General features: G+C 70.3%; 1 protein-coding gene across 1 annotated transcript; it reads left to right on the top strand.

Moving 5' to 3' along the window:
• The first annotated feature begins 247 nt into the window (after positions 1 to 247).
• SMIM38 (small integral membrane protein 38) lies at positions 248 to 652 on the top strand. Its single transcript, XM_031040240.2, has one exon. The coding sequence runs from the start codon at positions 248 to 250 to the stop codon at positions 401 to 403; it is 156 nt and encodes a 51-aa protein (XP_030896100.1). The 3' UTR covers positions 404 to 652.
• Positions 653 to 673: the final 21 nt, after the last annotated feature.

The raw sequence follows: 673 nt of genomic DNA, 5'->3' as shown, positions 1-673 counted from the left end.
TCGCCATCCGGCCTCTCAGCCGCCAGCGAGGCCCGGGGATTGGAGCGAGGCCGCCCCGGGCCGCCCCGGGGGGAGCCGGCGGGACCCCTTGCGCCGCCCTGGGAGCGTCCCCCGCCCCGCCCCGGCGGGCCCGAGCTCCCCCGGCCGCCTGGCCGCCCATCTGACCCTCTGCAGAGCGGGGCCTGCACCCCAGGACTCGGGCCTGCACCCCAGGGCTGGGCCCTGCGCCGCACCGCGCGGCCTCTGCATGGCCTCCTGGTTCGCGGGAAGCATGGGCTCCGACCCGCTCATGGTCCTGCTGGTCCTCATCCTGCTAGCACGCTTCATTCTCTGGTCCTGCCTTGGCACCTACATTGATTACAAACTGGCCCGGCGGCAGCCCCGCAAACCCAAGGAGGACTAGGGCCCCTGGCGGCCGGCGGACTCTGAGTGTCGCGCACGGGCGGGTCTTCCCCTCCAGGAGGACACTGTCCCTGAGGTGTCCTGTCCTGAGGCTGAGGGTGTGTGGGAGGGTGGGGCAGGACAGGCAAACCACTCCTGTATCCCATCCACATGGCAGAGATGGACTGTGTCCTACCCAGACTGACCAGGGCTGTCCTGGTGACATCCCACGTCCCAAGTCAGGACAGAGGGGCCACCACTGCCTGTCTGTCCACCAGGTTCTGGGGTCTGC

Source organism: Leptonychotes weddellii, chromosome 11, assembly GCF_054177405.1.
Source record: "Leptonychotes weddellii isolate Sample4059 chromosome 11, ASM5417740v2, whole genome shotgun sequence".
Classification (NCBI taxonomy): domain Eukaryota; kingdom Metazoa; phylum Chordata; class Mammalia; order Carnivora; family Phocidae; genus Leptonychotes; species Leptonychotes weddellii.
The sequence above is the reverse complement of the archived record's forward strand: the minus strand, read 5'-3'. Positions and strand labels throughout refer to the sequence as shown.

Bases quoted from the DNA above. Each gene is read 5' to 3' on its own strand.
- SMIM38 (XM_031040240.2), top strand. From the start codon at position 248: ATGGCCTCCTGGTTCGCGGGAAGCATGGGCTCCGACCCGCTCATGGTC.